Consider the following 20,766-nt stretch of genomic DNA (forward strand, 5'->3'; position numbering starts at 1 on the left):
GAATTTCAATCTAGTGAATTTAGTAAATATCCTTTTCTATTAGCAGCCGTTGATACGAATCATTTTAAACTTTACAATAATTGCTCTTTAGTGGATTCCTTGATAAACTCGACATGTTAGCTCAGAGATAACTGTGTGTTTACGTCTTGTGTCGGTTCTAACTCTAATCACCTGACACTCGGCCAGAACGTCCTGCAGCTGCTCCAATGAAGAATAAAGATGATGATGATGATGATGATGATGATGATGATGATGATGATAATGATAATGATGATGATAATGATGATGATGATGATGATGATGATGATGATGATGATGATGATGATGATGATGATGATGATGATGATGATGATGATGATGATGATGATGATGATGATGATGATGATGATGACCAGACGTGTGTTTTTCTATTTGTTCTGAACATTGTCAGTTGGAATTGAAGGAGATGAAAGGATCAGATTCTGTTTCCTCTCACTTCAGGAACGAGGAGAACTTCTGTGACTCAGTCGATCCTGAATCTCACAGAAGCAAAGTTTCAGAGTCGATGTGTAAACGGGATTAAAACAATGTGACTTTTTGTTTATTTTTAAATTTGAGATTATTTTGGAAGACAAATCTGGATTTAAACTCAACTTTCATGTTGTAGTTGTGCCCCCTACAGGCCACACTGCTGTCTTGGTGTGTGTGTTGTCTCCAGGTGAACCTGCTGGTTCCCGTGTGTTACCTGATGTTCTGGGCGCTGCTGCTGGGATTCAGTCTTTACTCGGAGCCGGTGGTTTGTGGCGTCGGCCTCGTCATCATGCTCACCGGCGTGCCCGTCTACTTCCTGGGCGTTCATTGGAAAGAAAAACCAAAGTGTATCTACAACTTCATCGGTGAGTTTCTCAAACACTCGTTGATTTAAAGGTTTGTGAAAACCCACGAAACATCTGTCTGGGGTCTGGCTGCTGTGCTGGTCATTAACCCCCCCTCCTCCATGTTAGCAGATGGGACTTGAACCAAACAAAGAAATCAAAGAAGACCTTCAATAAATGGTTTCGTGGAGTGAATTCAGTTTCTAAGCGGCACCGTGTCGTGGGCGGGACGTTTTACAGATAAGCCTCAAACATTGTTAACTACGGAACTGCCTTTTACGGCTAGGTACTGATACAACATATCATTAGAAAGCTAAGATTCTTCCAGTTCAACAGATGTTTCAAGATCCGATCACCACAGCCGGTACAATTAACGTCTCAGTCAAGACACTAACACAAAAAAAACAATCACAAAGTGGACGTCACTCACCTAAGAAGCATCATATTAATCCACAGATCGATAACAGTCTTCGTACAAAGGTCCAGACGATCCAATCCAGTAACATAATCAGTCCAAAACACACTATTACATCAAAGAATAGCCACAGTCAGCTGTTGCGTAATCTCAGCGCAGCCAGCATCAAGATGTAAACAACATGAAAGATGTTTATTTGTATAAATTTTAAACCATATGACCGGTTTTGCCTCCTTTACATAAAAGTATGATTTTGAATGTAAAAGTCGCCTTTTTAGCCTAGTTGGTTACCATAGTTCCAAATGGCCTTTGTGGAAAACGCCTAGACATGCCCTTAGGAAAAAATCTGTGAAATATTCATTTTCTGTGGTATTGTTATCAAATTTGAACCACGACTAGTCAAGGCTTCATGCTCGGGTCCCGGTGTGTTTCCCAGCTCATAAGTCTCAGCTAGATTCATCTGCAGGCATCTGTTTAACAAAAAATATTCAGGCGGGAATAAAAACCTTCTACTTCACTTTGTTCCAACTGCTATTACTCAATGTCAGTAGCACTTAGACTGATTCTGACTGTTGGGGGGGGAAGTTCAGAATGTTTCCTTTCAAAAGAGACCAAGATCATGCATGTACTCCAAGTGGTTCAAGAACAGCTTTCAATTTACTTTCGGTACTCCTCAGATTACCGCATTATATATTATCGCATTTTAGGCGAATCTCACCCGCTGCTTAACAGGCTACAGACCGGTCCAGTCTCAGTCTGGATTCTCTGAGTCTCCCTCACCGTATCTGATCAGTAACTTGAGACTTGTCTCTTCCTGCAGAGAGGGCGACGTACGTGGGCCAGCGGTTGTGCTTCGTGGTCTTTCCTCAGATCGACCCCATCGAGGACGCCGACCCCTCGGAACAGACTGACCGCTCGTCAGGCAGGAGGAGTTTGTCTTAAAACTCTTTTCTCAATAAATGAAGATGTTTCCAGTCCAGACACCTGCTCCTGCTCCGGGATCTGCTGGTTTGACCTTTCACCTTCTGAGACTCTTTATTCCCTCTAGTCGAGCAGAACCTCGTACGCTCGGGCCGCCTGCACTTTTTATTTCTTTTCCTCTTTTTTTACTAAGTCGACAAACACAAAAATCGAATGCCGACAGAGCGACACTGTGAAAATGACTTTTGTTCCCATGTTGGAGGCGTTTGTTCCTTCTTGTGTAACACGACTGGACGGCGTGCGGCTGCTTCCTCTGAATGTTGCTGGCGTAGTATTGTGTCTTTAGACCTTTTCACACCAGGTCCACACAGATCCAGAGTCAGGAATCTGAATACGTATCTGAATAATGTTTCTAAACCGTGAGAAGGTTGATCTACAATTCCTCTTCTGTGTTTCTGACTGAGGAACTAGAGGGAAATTATCTTTTTCAGGATAATGTTTCTAAATGTTTCATCATTTTATTTTCATTTGTAGCTGCTTTCGGAATGACATGTTCCTGAAATGTTCTGGAGGAACAGACACGTCTGAGTCAGTGTCTCTGGATGTTCTGGATCTTCTCCTGCAGCTTAGTGGTAAAATGTGTGTAACATGTCAGAGTCCATGTGAGGAACCAGCAGGACGATGTGTGGAAGCTTCCCAGAGAGCGAGTGGACGTGTGGACGAGGTTTCTAACACGTGACGGACGTGAAACTGGAAGAACACAAAGATCTCAGGATGAAGAAGAGGAGCCGGACACGTAGAAGACGAAGACGTCCACTTGGAAACACGAGGAGATTCCAGATCTTCTGGTGATGAGGCCGACGCCGTGTGGAGGAGCTGGAAACAACAACACTGATCTTTCCACAGCAGAGTTTATACGTCATGTCCCGCCTCCTGCTGCTCTACTGGCTCCGCCTCCTGCTGCTCTACAGGCTCCGCCCCTCGCCTGGATGTTCCCACATGTTCCTGTTTGAACGAGTCGGACCCGACAACCTGCTGCTGCTTCACAAACACTCACTACAGAGAAAGTCCAGACAACATTTACACAGTGCTGGTTTGAAACAGTCACATGTGATTATTAATATTTTCACACACCTAGTTGTTGTGTGTGGATAAACAACACAACTTCCTTTACACTTGTGTCCAATGTGTCCCAGTGTGTCTCTGAACACTGTCCCGATGTGGTTCCATCACGTTCCGCCCTCAGTGCGTCTCAGGTGCATCTACAGTCTGATCACGTTTTAATGCAGCTGTGAACTTCTGCTGAGTTTTGCTGAAGTTTGAATTACTCATAACGATTTTCCTCCAAAAGGAAAGTTTGCAAAGTTAATTCTGTGTTTTGAATTCAAGTCTTTAACAGACCTGGAGTCAGTGTAAAGATCTGAGATCTGCAGTGATATCATTTACTGAAGAAAATCCCGACGCATCCAATCGCTGATTTAAAAAGTATTTTCATGGTCTTATCTCCTAGAACCTGGTTCAATAATCCAAAACCAGGATATGAATCTATGGAGGAATGAACCGTCCTCAGAATCTAGAGTATCTGTCCGATCCTGTGCGTCATGTGACTCCTGGGGATGATGTCATCAGTTTTAATAAATCCAACTGTCTCAGGATGAAGCTACGACGCAGGACTTCTGGAACAATATGTGTAAAGTGACTTGGTGTGAAAAGGCCTTTACTGGGGAAAATGTATATTTAATATTGTTTATTAACTGATTCACCATATTAGACTTTAATATATGTTGCGAGTGCCTTTTGTTGTGTGTTTTGCATTTTGCACTTTGGTCTTCTACACAAGTTCCTCTCGTCGGTGAAGGAGCCAGGGGGCGCTGTGTGCCCGAGGCCGAGATCCAGCTTATTAACCGTTAACCCAGTAGCTGAGTGTTCATCTGATTTACTGTGAACAGACGTAGAAACTTTCTCACAGGTTGTGTTTTTACAAAATAAGAGTCTAATGTTATTAAAGTATGTGACTGAGAGAGAACTGGTTTGTCCGCGTCGTGCCTGAATCTCTCTGATCTCTGACCTGTGATGTAACAGACGTGTCACATGACACATGTTGTTTCTAACTGAGCCCATCGTCTTAGTCCAATAATTATTTTAGACTTTTACACTGATTTGATAAATAAAAACGAGGATATGTTAAGACAGATTTGTGTGAGACACGTATCTCAAACCACAGCAGTGGATGTTCGTGCTCAGATGTTTGTGTTTGAATGGAAAACAGGTTTATTGTGAAAAGAGTTAAAATCCAAACTCACTTGTTTCAGCACAAAACGTCTCTGGTTTTAATTTCTTCTTCTGATTCGAGCGAGTTGAATAAAATCTGTGTCTCAAAACCACGAAGCATCTGAACTGTGTGTAAATCAAAAGTGATTAAAGATGGATGACGTGACGACTCCCAGGACTGAAGCCAATCGCCCCCTGGTGGCAGACTGCAGTACAGGTCATACACCCCCACCTCCTCCATGTTAGCAGATGGGACACAGGCTAAACATAAACAAAATAAACTAAATCTGAGTATGAGTTAAATAAATGTTTGTAAAGATGTTTCAGTCGTTTCAGTTCTTATCTACCTGACGTTTGTTCAAGTTTCTGATCAGTTTGGTTTGAATCAGTTATTGATGAAAGAAAACAAGTGTAGACGTGATGATTGACAGATGAGACTGATTCTCTCTCTCTCTCTCTCTCTCTCTCTCTGCCTCATGTAAACCTGTAGTTGTTCTACATGTATTAATGTATTGCTGATCTACACTGATGAGATCTAGACCTCATACTTATTACAGTGGGTGGATTAAAGGCCTGAGTGGAGACGCACACATGAAATGGACCTTGCTTGTAAATACCTGGTATGTGCATCTTATCAGTTCTGCCATGTAACTAATAATTATTATTCATGATGATGTATAAATGTGACCTGACGTGGCAGAGTTCTGCAGATGGAGTCACACATTCAGCTTCAACACCAAATATAACAACCTTCAAATCACAGGAGGAAACATGGGTTAGGGTTAGCTTCATGTGCATTCAGTTATTTTTCAAGACTGAACTGGCTCAACAGGGAGGAGGAGCCTGAGAACAGGGATGAGGAGGAGGACGGAAAGTGAGCAGGTGAGTGTGAACACAAAACACACACACACACACACACACCCACACACACACACGCACACAGAGAGAGTCATGTGATTTCCAGTAACTGCAGAGCGGAGGAGGAGGAGCAGGTGAAAGTTAAAGACTTGTTCTAACTTCAAGCAGCAGACGGAGGAGACGTGAAGTCTGAGGCTGGTGAGTGTTCAGCTACATTTATATTATTTATTCATATTATTTCACTGTCACAGACTCTGGGTCAGTTTTCTACTCGTGGACTTTAGAGAGAAGAAGATTCAGGATGAACTTCTGTCAGTCAATCAACAGTTTGACTCAACGCTGTGATCGGCTGAGTCCAACACATTAAACCTACAACTGTCTCAGGTTACCGTGACAACAGGGGAACAGTGTAGGAGGGTTGACTCTGTTATAATTGAAGAAACACTGAGTTTACGTACCTGGCTTCATTGTGTGTGTTTGAGCTCACAGTGTTTTTCACTGGATCCCAGAAACAGATGTGAACAGCAGGTCTGGATAAAAGAGCCTTCAAAGAATTAATTAACAGAGTTAACTCACTGTTTCACTTTTTATCTTCATCTGTTCATCAAGTGTTTAATAACAGAACGTGTTTTCAAAATCATACTGTACAGTCACCTGAGTGTGTGTGTGTGTGTGTCCTTGCTTGGTATTTTTGGGTGTGTTTATTGAACAGACTGGTTTGTCCTGATTCCTTTGAGCTCACAGTATTTTTCCTCTCAGACTGAAGATGAGTGGTTATGAGGAGGAAGAGGAGAGAGCAGAGTCTCCAGGGTTCAGCTGTTTGTCTCTGAAGAGTGACCGGTCCATGGTACCTCCTCTAAACTTCAGTAATGAACCTGGACCCTCACACACAGAGTAAGAGACCTGCTACAAACATGTGAAGCTCCAAACTGAATCCTTAGAGAAGGAACCAGTGAATGATGTGTTCTGAATAAAAACATGTTTGTGTTTGCAGAGGTCAGGACCAGAGACTGAGAGCAGAGTCTCCAGGGTCCAGCTGTCTGTCTCTGAAGAGTGACTGGTCCATGAGACATCCTCAAAACTTCAGTAATGAACCTGGACCCTCACACACAGAGTAAGAGACTGTTTCTACTGTGACCTGCTCTGAAGAGGATCTAGTTTCCTCTAGTGTGGCCCCTGCATTAGGACACAGCTTCATTGTTGGTGACTAATCTCTCAGAATCACTCAAAGAGCTCAGACCTCCACCAAGAACCAACACGCTCCTTATGAAACCAATCTGGTTCACAGACCACACCCTTTCACCAAGTTTACTGGTAATCTGTTGTTTTTTATAATCCCACTAACGAACCAACCAACACACAAACATACTGGGTGAAAACAAAACCTCCTTGACAGAAGAAATGACAACCTGTGACTGTGACATGTGAGTTATCAGGACATGTCTTCACAGGGAGAGGAAGAGGAGTCATGTTTCTGAGGAGGAGCAGTCGTCCTGCTGTGCTTCGTGTCAGGACGTCCTGAAGGATCCAGTCTCCACCAGCTGTGGACACTGGTTCTGCAGACAGTGCATCACCTCATACTGGGACCAGTCTGGTTCTTCAGGAGACTCCTCCTGTCCCCAGTGTGGACAAAGATCCAGAACAGGAGCTGGAGCTCAGACAGCCGGTCAGAGCAGCACTGTACATGTGTCTGCTGATGTCTTCACTTCTGACAACAGCACATGTGGTTTTATTTTGTTCCTTCATAAAGCATCAACATTTAACATCGTTAGAAAAGCACAAAGTTAAAAAGCTTTTATTTTCTGTAGTTTTTCTGTATCTGATGAAAACAATCAGCAGATTCTCAGATTCTCTGTCTCTGACATTGTTTCTTGTCTTATAGCAGATCCTGGTCTGCATGAGGTTTTAGATGAACATAAGCTCAGTCTGAGGAGGAGATGTGAACATGTGACTGAAGGAAGTGATGAAACAGGAAGTAGAACCCTCCTCAACAGGATCTACACTGAGCTCTACATCACAGAGGGACAGAGTGAAGAGGTTAATACTCAACATGAGGTGAGGCAGCTTGAGACGGCTTCCAAGAAGAAGATCCTCCACGACACTCCCATCAGGTGCCACGACATCTTTAAAGCCTCCACTGACCAGCAGAGCAGCATCAGAGTCGTCCTGACCAACGGCGTCGCTGGCGTTGGAAAAACCTTCTCGGTGCAGAAGTTCACTCTGGACTGGGCAGAGGGTTTAGAGAACCAGGATGTGGGTCTGCTGACTGTGCTTTCGTTCAGGGAGCTGAACCTGGTGAAGGACCAGCAGCACAGTCTCCTCACGCTGCTCCGTGTTTTCCATCCAGCGTTACAGAAGCTCACGGCAGAGACGCTCGCTGTCTGTAAACCTTTGTTCATCTTTGACGGCCTGGATGAAAGCAGACCTTCTCTGGACTTCAACCACAGGGAGTTTGTGTTTGAGGTCACACAGAGGTCATCAGTCAACGTGCTGCTGACAAACCTCATCCGGGGGAATCTGCTTCCCTCGGCTCTCGTCTGGATAACCTCCAGACCTGCGGCGGCCAATCAGATCCCTCCTGCATGTGATGACAGGGTCACAGAAGTACGAGGCTTCACTGAGGTCCAGAAGGAGGAGTACTTCAGGAGGAGATTCAGTGATGAAGAGCTGAGCAGCAGAATCATCTCACACATCAAGACGTCCAGGAGCCTCCACATCATGTGTCAAATCCCAGTCTTCTGCTGGATCAGTGCTACAGTTCTGGAGCACATGTTGACCAGAGACCAGAGAGGAGAGCTGCCCAAGACCCTGACTGACCTGTACTCACACTTCCTGCTGGTTCAGACAAAGAGGAAGAACAACAAGTACGGTGAGGGACATGAGACGAGTCCACAGCAGCTGATGGAGGCTGACAGGGACGTTCTCCTGAAGCTGGGGAGGCTGGCACTTAAACATCTGGAGGAAGGAAACATCATGTTCTACCAAGAAGACCTGGAGCGGTGTGGTCTTAATGTCACAGAGGCCTCAGTGTACTCAGGAGTTTGTACTGAGATCTTCAGAAGAGAGTGTGTGATCTTCCAGAAATCAGTCTACTGCTTTGTTCATCTGAGCGTTCAGGAGTTCCTGGCTGCAGTCTACATGTTCCACTGTTACACCGAGAGGAACACAGAAGAACTCAACAACTTCTTTGGAACATGTGGGAACCCATGGGGTGCCTCCTCCCTGGATGACCTCCTGAAAAGAACTATGAAGAAATCCCTCAACAGTGCAAATGGTCATCTGGACCTGTTTGTTCGCTTCCTTCACGGCCTCAGTCTGGAGTCCAACCAGAGAGTTTTAGGAGGCCTGCTGGGTCGGACAGGCAAGAATCCAAAGATCATCCAGAGAGTCATCAACAACCTGAAGGAGATGGAGAGTGGTGGTTCTCCTGACAGAAGCATCAACATCTTCCACTGTCTGACTGAGATGAACGACCACTCAGTTCATCAGCAGATGAAACAGTTCCTGACGTCAGAAAACAAATCAAAGGAAAAACTCTCTGAGATCCACTGCTCAGCTCTGGCCTACATGCTGCAGATGTCAGAGGAGGTTCTGGATGAGTTGGACCTGAAGAAGTTCAAAACATCAGACCAGGGTCGACTGAGACTGATCCCAGCTGTGAGGAACTGCAGGAAGGCTCGGTGAGTCCAGACATGATCAATAACATGTTCAATCAGTGGAGATGAGTCGTTCTTCAAATACGTGTTTGTGTTTGATAAAGTTATTATTATTATGTACATATACATTCTCATTGTTCTCATGTACATATGAGAACAACTAGATCAGATGTGGTCCATGTGATCACTGTGCTGGAGTTTGAGGATTCAGACATACGACCATGTGGGGTCCAAGGGAGATATTATTGTATATACTGTATATATATATATATATATATATATATATATATATATATATATATATATGATCAAACAGCTGGCACAGAGTGAGGAGACGATCACTGAATCACTGACGGTTCCTTGAAACTGAAGAAACAGGAAATATAGTTTATTCTTCTTTCTGGTCAAACTAGAGTTCCCACCCTGCGTTTGTCCTCCACCACCAACCAGTGCAGTGTCCGTCCCTCCAGGTTCCTGACATGTTGACTTCACAATAACATGAGGTCACTGTGACCTTTGACCTTTGACCACTGAAATCTAATCAGTTTCTCTTTGAGTCAAAATGTGAAGAAAATCCCTAAAGACAGACTTGAGATATCATGTTCAAGAGGCCATGAACATGTTCTGTGATCTTGACCTTTGACCTCTGATCAACTGAATCTAATGAGTTCCTCTGTTAGTCTGAATGAACGCTTGAACCAAATCTGAAAGGATTCTCTTGAGGAGTTTTTAACAAAGAGGGGATTTACCAGGGTGAGGGTCACATGATCACGTTTTGTATGAATGTTGTGTTTTCTGATTTAATTCTCACAGATTTGATGTTTTCTTAAATTATAGATTCGGTGGTCGTGTCCTCTCAGAGACTCACTATGAAGTTGTGGCCTCAGCTCTGAAGTCAGACCCCTCACATCTGAGAGAACTGGAGCTGAGCTACAACAACCTGAAGGATTCAGGAGTGAAGCTGCTGTGTTCTGGACTGGAGAGTCCAAACTGTCGACTGGAGACTCTGAGGTCCTTAAATCCTTCTTCACTTTTCAGACTTTCTTTCTTATTGGGTCATTATTTATTTAAATTGTGTCAGTTCTGCTCTGCTCACTGTCCCTCAGTCATCTGTCCCTCACCCAGCCTGTCAGTCACGTCCACCTCATCAACTCCATTCACCTGCACTCACCTGCTCCTGGTCACTGAGAAAGTGTCAGTAAATAACATGTGGACTGAGGCCGAGCACTCGTCCTCCTCAGGGTTTCAAAATAAGACACATTCTTATTGAAACACGTTGGACAGTTGATAAGTATAGAAACAAACAGGAAGTGACATCAGGAGCCGTCCCTACTTTAAACAGTGTTTAATTACACAAACCTGCTCAGTGACCAACACACAGAGAAGAAGCTGATGAATGAAACAATGGTCCAACATGTCTGATCTGATATTTATCTTCAGGTCACAGACTGGACTGAGGTCAGCAGCATGTTGAGAGTCTGTGTTGACATGATGACGATCCACAACAACAGGAGGACACATTCTAATATTCATATTTCTTTATCCAGGCTGGAGAGATGCAGTCTGTCAGAGATCAGCTGTTCTTCTCTGGCTTCAGCTCTGAGGTCAAACCCCTCTCATCTGAGAGAACTGGATCTGAGATACAACAAGCTGAAGGACTCAGGAGTGAAGGAGCTGTGTGGTTTTCTACAGAGTCCAACCTGTCGACTGGAGACTCTGAGGTCACTGACTGACTTTTGTAGATCTCATATCTATAAAAACGCATTTATACATAATTTATCATGTCATTCTAATTTAACATAATTCCTCTTCATACATGACTTGAATCCATTCATTAATTAATCTGTGACATTTTAAATATTCATCTACTTGTTAAAACACTGAGTTTAGTTCTGGATTTCCTAAACTGATCTGCAGGACAGAGACCGGGTCCAAATAATCTATTTGTACTGAATCAGGACTCGTTTTTAGTCCAAAATCTGATCATATTTATCTTCCATGATATGAGTCTGTGCTGACATGAATATGTGTCTGTTATTTTCACACATGAACTCAGTTTAATTTACAGTTAAGTTTTATTCTTTATCCAGGTTGTGGAGCTGCAGACTGTCAGAGATCAGCTGTTCTTCTCTGGCTTCAGCTCTGAGGTCAAACCCCTCTCATTTGAGAGAACTGGATCTGAGAGTAAACGACCTGCAGGACTCAGCAGTGAAGGAGCTGCTTGATCTACAGCAGAGTCCAACCTGTCGACTGGAGACTCTGAGGTCAGTAGATGGGTGGAGTCAGTCCACGCTGCTTTCATCAGTATTTTACTAAACACAGTCAGTATCACAGATCCAGGGTCTGTGCTACCAAGCAGGATTTGTGGTTATCAGGTGAACTTCAGGTTTAGTTTTTTCAGTTCTACGAAGCTCGTCCACTTCTTAACGAGGTGAATCACCATGGTAACTTCTGATGAACGGCTAACCTGCTCCAGGTTAAGTTGGAGATCAACCCGTATCAAAGCTCCGCCCACTGACCACAGTGACTCTCCACTGTTGTGTGGTGCACACTCTCCTTAAAGGGACGGATAAGGGAAGTTTAAATCAACGTCTGGTTGGTTCAGTTGATCTCTAACTCACCCAGAACATCTCAATGTCTCCAGACTCATCCTGTCCCCAAAACACCAGATGACCTCAGTCAGCTTCCTGGAGACAGGTCCATGTGTGTGTCCTCAGAGACAGTGAGACAGTGTGTGTCCTCAGAGACAGTGAGACAGTGTTTGTCCTCAGAGTCAGTGTGTGTCCTCAGAGACAATGAGGCAGTGTGTGTCCTCAGAGTCAGTGAGACAGTGTTTGTCCTCAGAGTCACTGTGCGTCCTCATCACCATGGTAACCAGGAGCTCTTTAGACAGAGCAGAACCTCTGCTGAGGTCCATCTGTCTCATCTGGTCCCAGTTTGTCAGAAGCAGATGTTCATCAACACACAGTGAAACATGTCTTCACCTGTAACAGCAGTAAATCCACCTCTCAGGTGTCCACTCTGCACTTTGACATGCAGAGGACACACACTGAGCTCTTAGCGTGTTCATTCCAACACGTGAACATGAAGCAGAGAGGAAGCTGCTCCACCTCTGAACAGGACTGAAGTCCCTGCTGCTCTTTCTACTGGATGAGCTGCATCACTGACTCACAGCTGATGAAGTGAGTCTCTGGGACACTGATGTCTTCTTCTCTCAACAGCTGGAGGTGGAGGTCTTAGTGGAGGTGAGTGTGAAGAGGACAGTGTGTGTGGACGGAGGCTGAGCTGTGTCCTGAGGATCCAGAGGCTGAAGCAGCAGCAGCTTGTGTGTAGTCTCCAATCTACACAACCCCTAATCTGCATGTGTTTGTGAGATGAAGCCGGAGCACCTGGAGAAAACACGTGGAGAACATGCAGACTCCACACAGGAAGACCCATCTGAACCGGATTCAAACCAGCAACCTTCCTGCCCCGATTGTGTTTATTCACATGAAGAATGTGTTTATTGAAATTACACAACACAAGCAGAATATATAAACCATCTATAAAGAGTCACATACAGTGTGTTTAACTTTGTCTTTATTATTGTCCACCTTTGTCCCTCAGTTTGTCTCCATGTGTGTAGAACCACATTCTGTGTAGATGTTTGTTTATGATCTTAAAGTTCCTGGATTCACGTCACAAATTGATTCAGTTCAACACAAAGTTCAACACAATCAAATCACTTTGAGTTTAAAATCAGAGTTTTGTCTTTGACACAAAAGATCAAAAACTCTGGACTTAAAAATGGGACGTTTTCATTTCTGCATCAGGTGCAGAGCAGTGGTGGCTTTTCTACTTTTGACCCACAGGTGGCGCTGCAGTATAACAGCAGCACATCCCAGTCAAAGCCTTTATATTCAGTCTATGAGTCAAACACATGGATCATTTCCTCTGTGACAAACCAGATGTAACGAGAAGAAAAACATCTCAGAGAGAAAAGTTCTGTTTCTACTTGTCTCTGCTTTAATGCTCAATAAACATCCTTCCACCGACTTCACTGGAATCATGACTCAGCGTTTCTTTCCTCTTCAAACAAACAGGTGGAAACATCTCGTCCTTGGTGCAGGTAAAAGAACAAAATCACCAGTTTGACATAATGGAAACAAGCAGAAGAAAAGTGAATGAGACATTTACAGAATGAAGAAGAGTCGATGAAGAGCAGAGCATCTTTAAGTCTCTGAGGAAACTGTTTCATAAACATTTGACCATATTGAATAGAAAACTGACCCAAGGACGTTTTATACAAACCCTAACTCACTTATAAGGAAAAGTTTGTGCTCATAATGAAATTCTACATCTGATCAATATGTCTCAATATAAACAGCCTGACAGCAGATCAATACATTTATTTTGGATTATTTATCAGTTGATTTAATTCATTCACCATCACATCCAGTTGATGCACATTCCTCAACCTCTGCTCGGGTTTCAGGTTCCAGAGGATTTGTGGGAAAAGTCTCTGAAGTTCAGATGAAGATGATAAATATGTTTAGTAGAAGCAGCTTGAGATGAGATTGGTGAAAGATCTTCGGTCCAGAAGGAGAAGATCTCCAGACAGAACCACTTCTCCTCCCGGGGTTTATTCTCATTATATGAACGTTTTCTTCAACGTGGAACAAATCTAAATCCTCCTGTTGTTCTCGCTCTCTGACTCAACGTGGGAGGATCTGTCTTCACTCTGTTTACCCCGCCCACTGCGCCGATGACGGACAGTTTGTCCACTTCCTGTTGTTTGTGGAGCTGCACAGTTTCCCGCCACAGCAGGTGAACACATCATCAAACTGGTGTAATATCTCTGCTCAGTGTCAGAGGAATCATTCACAGCTTTGATCAATGTCGTGTCATGTGACCTCCGTCTGACCCTCCTCCTCCAGGTGAGGTCACTGGTGGCTGGGTTTGGCCCCGCCCTCCAGGCCCACCTGAGCCTGGCGTTCCAGGAGCTGCAGCTGCACCGTCAGAGGAGGAGCAGTGGATCCGAGGAGCAGCCGCAGGGTGGGAGCAGGCAAACGGCCTCCGGGGGTCCGGAGCCCCTCAGGGAGCTGTTCCAGGTCCTGCTGCAGAGCCAGGAGGAGGCGTGGCCTGGCAGGTTCCTGCTGCACGAGGCGCTGGTGCAACGCTGCCCCCTGCTGGCTGTGCTGGCGTCCTGCCAACAGGTCAATAACAATAATCCAACAGTTCCATCACTGTTATGCTTGTTAAAGAAATGTCCTGTGATTCTTACCACTGTTTGATTGACAGGGGGCGGAGCCGCTGCCCTGCCTGTGTGCGTGGGTGTTGACCTCGGTCAATGATGTCACACTGAGTGAAGCCACCGCCCACCTGCTCGAAGCCCCCCCGCACCATCTGTGGACCCTGCACGACCTGTCAATCATCTGGAGGACGCTGCTGGGGCGGGGCCACGTCAGGCCCCTCCTACGAGGCTTCGCGCTCTTCCAGAGGGTAAAAAGACGTCCGGCACAAAAGCTGCAGACGCACAACACAGAGACACAATCACAACAGACCGACAACGGTTGTTGAGTGAAACAAGTGACTGTGAAATGTGATGCTTCTCTACTTGAGGTATTACGGTACAGATGCTTGAAACACCCCAAGAAGAAGAATGCACCTGTACTGTAACACCTCTAATAGACGGGCATCACATTTTAAGCACCGGCTGACTTGACTTCAGAAACTGTGCTTGTTTCATTGTCAAGTTCCATCGTCTTCTGTTGTGTTTGTGTGTCTGTTGTGTTTGTATGTCTGTTGTGGTCGTTTCTAGTCGTGAACGTGAAACCAGACGAGTGAAGCTGAGGCTTGTTCCTGGAGTTTATATCTATATATATATGTTATATCTGGGTCAGATGAAAGTCATGAAACTTGGTTCTGAGGATTAAACAAACTGGATTAAAGCTCCATCCTCAGAACTATATTTAATATAGTGTGATATTTCCCCCCCGAGGACTTTGCCAGGAAAACTCTGCTCCTCTCAAAGAATGAAATTCATCTTTTCATCCAGGGAAGTTTTTTTTTAAAAAAAGCGTCATATTATTGAATTTGGGGATAAAAGTTTTTCCATTTTCTTCTTGACTCGACCTTCAGGGATTTGAATGTTTTTCTTTTAATCACTCGATGTTTACGTACAAATTTATTCTCTTTTATCCGATTTCATAACTTTCTTACTTGAATCTTATTCATCTTGATTGTCAGATGATTATTCGATGGAATGAAGCTGATAATGGTCATTAACGTTGGTCTCTCAGGACTGCCCCCTGGTGCTGGTGCTGAGGATGTTTGAGCTGTGTTGTGACTACAGGAACTTCTCCGAGGCCAAAGTGAAGCTGCTGGATTTCCAGAGGACGCTCATCACTGTGAGTTCCCCCCCGAGCTGAGGAGAGAACATCACCATGTTGAGACCATCAGCTCATCACCAGGGTTATTCACAGAATACATTTAGGCTTCATCATTTTTATTTGATCACAAACGCTGACACAGAATCAGATTGATCATAGATGCAGCTTCAGTGCAGATCAACCAGGTAGGATGAACACAAAGAGCTTAACTTCACTCTGCTCACAGACAATAACAATGAACAGAATATTGTAGAAGAGTTTGAGGACGACTCACTAATGAAGAAGAAGAATTCTGACGCATCAACACAGGACGAGAGAACACAACATTACAAACACACACGTTCACAACAGACACTGAACTACTCCTCTTTCATCTGTTGCTTCTCCTTCACCGGTGCAGCTGAGAAACAGTGGTCCGGCGCCCCCTGGTGGACTCCCCCTGCAGTGGGTGGAGAGCCAGGCCTCGGTGCTGCTCCTCACGATGCTGCAGCGCTGCTCCTCCCACTACGACCTCCACCGCCTGCTGCAGCTCCTGGCCGACGTCGACAAGCTCCTCAAATCCAACGGTGAGAGTTTGGAACAGAATCTCTTAGATCAGGAGACGATGTGAATCAACAGTAAATCACCTCCTCAGCTGGTGAGAGGTTCTGACCTCTGATTGGTCGATTACCTCAGGACACGTCACAGTAAAGTTACATTTTTTGCTGTCGTCTAGAAAAACATCCCAGTTTTAATTGATTTGTTTTGTGCTGGTTGTGTGTCTGTGTCTCCGGTGTGTGTGTGTGTGTGTGTGTGTGTGTGTGTGTGTGTGTGTGTGTGTGTCTGTGTATCTGTGTGTCTGTGTGTGTGTGTGTGTGTGTGTGTGTGTGTAGGTCCAGACTTCAGGAAGCTGAGTCGCCTCAGTCAGTTGCTGCAGGGCTCAGACGTCAGCTTGTCTCCCCGGTTGCTTCAGTGCAGTTCAGCCTCTGTCCAGCAGGAGGAGTTCCAGGCTGCAGTGGACGCTCTGCAGGCCAGGGGGCGCTACACTCAGGCCAGGAAGGTGGCGCTGCTGGCCGACCTGCCCGTCCACCACCTGCTGCTCAGCCAGGTCTGCTGACAGCTTCTTAATTCACAGACATTTTGTATTTTTATCATCACGATTTACAAGAAACATTTAGATTTTACTTTATACTTCTTAGATTTCCTGAACTTTTACTCCAGATCCACCGTCGGCTCTAAACCACAGACTGTAAATTACGTCTTGTTCGCCCCCTGGTGGCTGGCTGTAAACCCTGCCTACTCCATGTTAGCAGATGGGACAAACTAAATGATCTAAGTAGACATTAAATAAATGTTTGCAAAGATGTTTCTGTGGTTTCAGGACGTTCTTCTCTCACTGATTTTTGTCCAAATGTTTCTGATCAGTTTGGTTTGAATTTGTTATTTGATGATGTGAAACAGGGAGGAAGTCTTGAGCCGTCAGCCACCAGGGGGCGTACGAGATGTTTTGTCACTTACACGTCACGTTTTTATGGGACAGATTTGTTCTTTACTTCTCTAGGAAGTTATTTTTTTAAACCACAGGAACTACTAATCTGTCATTCTACTGTTGTGCAATAGGAGTATACTTGACGTTGGCTAATTATTAATAATCGTGAAATATGATTATTAAAATAATAAAAATGATCTATCAAAAATAATTAAATTATTAATTGAAGATGATCAGTAATCAAATAACAATAAAACCACTAATGAGAAAATAGGAATTATCAATTAGAAAGTACAAGCTATCAATTAACAATGATAAGGTTATCAACCAAGAATAATGAAAATAATTAGTCAAAAACAATAAAATTATCAATTTAAGAATAATACTATCTATATTAATAATTGAGAAAGGGGGGCACCACCCTGGTTTCCAGGGACCAACATATCAAGCTATAATTATCAGTCTCATAATGATAAATGTCAAATTAATAATGTCAATATTTTAATATTAACGATTACTTAATAAACAGTGAAGGCTTCTAAGTTCGAGCACAGGCAATCATAATCCAGCTGTATTCACACACTTATGCACAAATAATCACAGACTACAGATACTTTAATTACAAAAGTATTTATTAAAAAGGGGAAATAAAGTTATAATGTTATTCAATGATTTATCATTTTAACAAGCTCCAATATTTCAAAGATAAACACAGCAGCAGCACTTATCACAATTCAGAAAATACATGTAAAACCTGCGGTCTACCTATGTATGTCTGTCTCTGTGTGTGTGTGTCTGTGTCAAAGTGTCTCTCTGTGTGTATGTGTGTCTATGTGTGTGTATGTGAAATAAAGTTAGTGTTATTTAATGATTTATCATTTTAACAAACTCCCATATTTCAAAGATAACAACAGCAGCTTATCACAATTTAGAACACGCATGTAACCTCTGGTCCATCTATGTGTCTCTGTGTGTGTGTATCTGTCTGTGTCTATCAAAGTGTCTGTGTGTGTGTGTGTGTGTGTGGGTGTGTGTGTGTGTGTGTGAGAGAGCGAGAGAGAGAGAGAAAAGAAAGGGGGCGTGGCGATTACGCAGTCACATCTAAGATGGCGGCCGATCATGATTCGTGGAATCAAGGCCTAAAAACTCTCAAAATGGCGGATTGACTACAAAACAAGATGGCGGAGCCGTTATGAATTTAGAGCCAGGATGGGAGGAGAGAGAGAGAGGAGGCGTGGCAATAATAGACTCAAAATGGTGGGTTAACTTGCGTTATTCAAGATGGAGTCTATGTTAATGACACCATGTGGCCGGAGCGCACACTGGTGGTCGTCACATGAATTACACAAAGGAAATTTCAGACAAAGAGAATTCTTATCTCTGCTTGGCTTTGGGGGCCGAATGGTTTCCAGATGTGTTCAGCCTCTCTGAATATAGATTTAACTATGTTACATGAACTGTATTATAAATACAGATCGGAAGTGTGTATAGGTCTAGTTAGAAGGAGAGAGAGAGAGAGAGAGAGAGAGAGAAAAAACATGTAAGGAGAGTTCAAAGAAGCTCTTAAAAACACGCCAGAGATAGATTAACAGTGATTCACCCCTCAGCCCTCAAGCGAACGTTGTGGGCTGAGGTTCTGATCGGTGAAATCACTGCAGACTCACACAGACGTTAACAGTGCGGGCGGAGGCGCTTCTCGCGGCCCTTTTTACTGCAACACAAAACATTGCCATCAAACTGGAAGTAGCGGCTCGGAGTAGTGGCCGGCTAAAACAATAGAACACGGAGGTTCCATCAACAAAATACACTCAAGTATTAAATCAATACGCTACATATTAAACTAACATCTGCCCAGATAATCAAGTCTCTTACTGTACAACCCTCGCGGTGTGTCTGCGCCTCGGCGCGAATGTGTCGGGGGCCAGTGAATCACGTGGTCTCTCTCACGAGCGGAGCTCCGGAGCTCGGCCGCTGGACCGGACAAGGAGCGGATTTTCTCGTGCTCCGTGACGGGATGAACGTCGTCCTTCTTCTTCAGGGATGTGGAGCTCGTGCTCCTCAGCGGAATGAATCTCGCGCTTCTGCAGGGGACGGCTGGTTTGAAGCCGTTTGTAGATCGTTGGAAAAACAAAAGTAAAGTCCGTGGGGAAAATGAAACAGTCTGAGATCGTCCAGCGAGCAATTTCCTGTTTGGTCTTTCAAAGTTAAAACAGGAAAAGTCCTTTTCAAAATAAAAACGTCGACTAAGATAAAAGAATAAATGAATGAAATGAATTGAAACAAACATCTTATTGCCTCCTTAAGCAACGGGAACCTCTGGTCAGACCGGAGGAGGCCTAACTGGAACGTCAGTGCTGGAGTGAAAAAGAGCAGTTAAGAGAAAAGTAGTTCCCTCCTTAAGTTTGCTGGAACCTCTGGGCAGACCCGAAAGGGCCTGGTGGGAACGTCAGCATCGGAGGAAAGAGGAGGGTTTCTGTGAGCTCAGCCTATTTAAGTCATGTTCCAGGTGACTCCCCCCTGGGAGGAGGGGTCAGGGGTCAGTGTGGCCCCCGGCCAATTAACTATCAGAATTTGGCCCCAAGGGGCGGTTTACAGTGGGGGACCCAGGAAGTGATCTTCTGCCACATGGAGATAAGAGCTCCATGCTGGATTATTAAATGTAAGGGGTCTCCTGAGGCGGGTCTCAAGTTTTACGACTCTTTGTTCTAAGTCAGATCACTGGGCCTTCCCCAACACTACATTAAACTTCCTCTGGATCATAGATCAAGAATAATATAACGTTTGATTCATCACATTTCTCTCTCTGACTCAGCTCCTTCAGGAGATGAACTCCCAGAAGTCCAAGACAACGTGGAGGAGGTTGGAGACCCGAGTCACTTTCTGGAGGACTTGTCAGGAGCAGCTGAAGAGCGACAGCACGGATCCAGGATCAGCTTCCTGTTTCTTCTTGTCGCAGGCTGAAGCCTCAGGTTCCTCGGCGGCTGCAGAAGTTCAGACGGAGCTGCTGGACGTCCAGGAGCGCTGCCTCCTGCTGGGCCTCGCCGCTCACTGGCTCTCCCAGCTCAGCCCGCCTCCCATCCACCAGCTGGAGAGCATGGAGAAGAAGCTTTGGATCAGCCGGGTGCGGCAACACGTCCTCGCCGTGGCCATGGAGCAGGAGAGCGTCTTCAACCTGCCGCCGCCCGCCGTCGCACCGGAAATGAACAAGTATGAAGTTCTGATGAAGGAGTTCTCCTTCTCCAACATCTCAGCTCTGAACACGGAGACCTGCCTCCGTCTGGACGGACTCCCGGGTCGCTCCGAGGAGCAGGAGGAGCAGCAGGAGGAGCAGCAGGAGGAGCAGCAGGAGGAGCAGGAGGAGCAGGAGGAGCAGGAGGAGCAGGAGGAGCAGCAGGAGCAGCAGCAGCAGGAGCAGCAGCAGCAGCAGGAGGAGGACCAGGAGGAGCAGGAGGAGCTGAACATCAACTCCGAGGAGAGGAGAGTTCTGGCTTCACTGATTGGCCAGCTACTAGATGACGGCAGTATCCATGAAGCCAGCCGAGTCTGCCGCTACTTCTGTCTGCACCACCCTGACGTGTGGGTGGTGCTGCGCTGCCGAGGGCTGGCGTCCGGAGAACTCAGCCCCGCCCCACAAGAGGAGGAGTCAGAGGCGCCGGCGAGGAGGAGCATCACCCCCTGTACGCCTCAGTCATTATTCATGTGTTTATTCATAAAGAACAACACGTCCTGCAGCTGGTTCCTTTGAACTAACTTTATCGACTGCTGAGTAGTTTACAATATTCTGTGTCAATAATCAGAATCTACAAAGTAACTAGTAACTAAATCTTCAATATAAATGTTGAGAATGAATTAATATCGAGTAAAAAGTACAATAAGTATAAAGAAGCATAAAAGAGAAATACTTAAGTGAAATATTTAGTTTCTTGTACTTTACTTTATGTAGTACTTGATC

General features: G+C 44.8%; 1 protein-coding gene across 1 annotated transcript in view; it reads left to right on the plus strand.

Annotated features, from left to right (window-relative positions):
* The first annotated feature begins 445 nt into the window (after positions 1-445).
* LOC133008968 (spatacsin-like) overlaps positions 446-20,766 on the plus strand; it is a 26,079-nt gene continuing 5,758 nt past the window's right edge. Inside the window, exons 1-11 of the mRNA XM_061076358.1 lie at positions 446-505; positions 698-875; positions 2,090-2,186; positions 13,682-13,781; positions 13,892-14,170; positions 14,256-14,456; positions 15,257-15,364; positions 15,747-15,912; positions 16,219-16,433; positions 19,627-20,144; positions 20,292-20,491. Of these exons, the coding sequence (XP_060932341.1) occupies positions 446-505; positions 698-875; positions 2,090-2,186; positions 13,682-13,781; positions 13,892-14,170; positions 14,256-14,456; positions 15,257-15,364; positions 15,747-15,912; positions 16,219-16,433; positions 19,627-20,144; positions 20,292-20,491 (2,122 nt within the window). The remainder of the gene's footprint in view (positions 506-697; positions 876-2,089; positions 2,187-13,681; positions 13,782-13,891; positions 14,171-14,255; positions 14,457-15,256; positions 15,365-15,746; positions 15,913-16,218; positions 16,434-19,626; positions 20,145-20,291; positions 20,492-20,766) is intronic.

The sequence above is a fragment of the Limanda limanda genome, chromosome 8, assembly GCF_963576545.1.
Source record: "Limanda limanda chromosome 8, fLimLim1.1, whole genome shotgun sequence".
In the NCBI taxonomy this organism is placed as follows: Eukaryota; Metazoa; Chordata; class Actinopteri; order Pleuronectiformes; family Pleuronectidae; genus Limanda; species Limanda limanda.